The following is a 1,988-nucleotide window of genomic DNA, read 5'->3' on the forward strand; positions in this document are numbered from 1 at the left end:
AAATCTTTTAGCAGCAGCATCAAACTGGTCAGGATGTCAAAGTGGACTCAGGTTGCTGATTGGTTAGTGCTGGGCAGAGCTCCAAGCTTTCTAGCTGAAACAGGCTGTTGTAAGATGACTTCATTCTCATTATTTTTTTACTTTATTCTCACAATATTATTACTTTATTCTTGTAATATTACAACTTTATTCTCAAATTAAAAAGGAAAACGAATCTCTAGCCTGGCCCTAATACTCCGTTGTATGAATGGAACATGAATGTTGTAAAAAAACGTTTAAGGCAGACATGTATTTCATTGTCCAACTTTTTATTTAACTCACCACTAGTTGGCAGCACACAACCCATGAGCCCATGATTCAGCTGCTCTGCACCGCCTGCAGCAGAACGAAGCATCGGAGCAAAAAACTAGCTCTGATCAGGTTTTCCAGAGATTTATTATTTAGAAAATTCACAATATATTGTCTTTGTTAATGTATTGGGCTACACTGGGAAAAATCGTAGTGTTACACATGTATCGTGATGCGTATCGTATCAACAAAATAAATTGATCTAAATCTGTTTCCGTCTTGATTTCAGACCTCGACCACCATCTACGTGCGAATTGTTGACGAGAACGACAACGCCCCAGAGTTTCCTGAGGAGGAGTACGTCACAGTGCTGAGCGAAGGACCTGACACCGTGGGGGCCACCATCGCCACGGTAACAGCCATTGACCCTGACGAAGGTCTTAACGGGACCCTGAGGTATGCAATCGCCCAGGGCAACGTGATCCAGACGTTCAACATCAACAGCGTCACGGTGAGGCAACTATAAACCGCAGCAGGTAGAGGGGATGACGGCTGATGACAACATGTGGGTGTCATGTGTGTTTTCAGGGCAGAATAACTGCTGTGAAGGAGCTGGACTATGAAATCAGCAGTGGGCATTATGCATTGGTTGTCACGGCTACTGACCAGTGTCCAAATCCTGCTCTGCGCCTGACATCCAGCACAACGGTCTTTCTTTATGCTGGTTTTCAGAAATCATGAAATTTTATCCTACATCTTTCATTCTTTAATGGAGGTCTGTCTACTTCCTGCTTTCAGGTGTCGGTAAAAGTCTTAGACATAAACGACGTGACGCCAACCTTCCCCAGAAGTTACGAGGGTCCCTTTGAGGTGACGGAGGGCCAGCCGGGCCCACGGGTGTGGACCCTCAGAGCAAGAGATGAAGACTCTGGTCTTAATGGCAAAGTGGAGTACAGCATCAGTGGTGGAGATAACCAGAGTTAGTGTCAGCTTGTTTTCTCTCTCACTATACCTGCAATGGAAGAGTGTCACTGTTCAGCTCTGGGTTTTCTCTTCCTCACTCTCAGATGAGTTCATGATTTCCCCTGTGGAGGGTGAGCTTCGGGTGAGGAGGGACGTGGAGCTGGACAGAGAGACCACAGCTTTCTACAACATCACTGTAACTGCACGGGACCTGGGAACGCCGCCGCGCAACAGCTCGGTGAGCAGACTGACGTCAACGCCGTTAAACGCAAGCAGACACACTTTTATCATCATATCCTCTTTCACATATGGGAACTTGGAAGCTTCACTTCTGCATTTTTTTTAATTAACATTCATAGAAGCAGAACAATAGTCACTCAAATTTGAAACACTATATATATTTGATATACAAGTAAAAATATTTGTAATGTAGAAAATATTAGTATTTCAAAACTGCTTCAATGGTTAATGGAGGACATGTCCTGAATTGTTAAACTAATTGTGTAAGATTGTACTATTAAGAAAAAGTGCAATAACCTGGTTGCAGAAGTGTACACACCCTTTTTAAGTAATGCATTGTTAATCCACTTGCTTTAATTAAATCGGTGTTCTGTCAGATTAACATACCCTGTCAGACCAGCATACCTATAGTCAATCCCGGTTTATTCTTTTACACTGGAAAAATTATCTAGAAATAAGTAAAAATATCCTAAATTAAGTGTATTTCGCCTTAATTT

General features: G+C 42.6%; 1 protein-coding gene across 1 annotated transcript in view; it reads left to right on the top strand.

The window, feature by feature from the left end:
• LOC107097417 (cadherin-23-like) overlaps positions 1-1,988 on the top strand; it is a 131,667-nt gene that overhangs the window by 78,025 nt on the left and 51,654 nt on the right. The window contains exons 12-15 of the mRNA XM_015394556.1: positions 578-799; positions 877-996; positions 1,087-1,267; positions 1,356-1,489. Coding sequence (XP_015250042.1) covers positions 578-799; positions 877-996; positions 1,087-1,267; positions 1,356-1,489 — 657 coding nt within the window. The remainder of the gene's footprint in view (positions 1-577; positions 800-876; positions 997-1,086; positions 1,268-1,355; positions 1,490-1,988) is intronic.

Source organism: Cyprinodon variegatus, unplaced genomic scaffold, assembly GCF_000732505.1.
Source record: "Cyprinodon variegatus isolate N-32 unplaced genomic scaffold, C_variegatus-1.0 Scaffold694, whole genome shotgun sequence".
Lineage (NCBI taxonomy): Eukaryota > Metazoa > Chordata > Actinopteri > Cyprinodontiformes > Cyprinodontidae > Cyprinodon > Cyprinodon variegatus.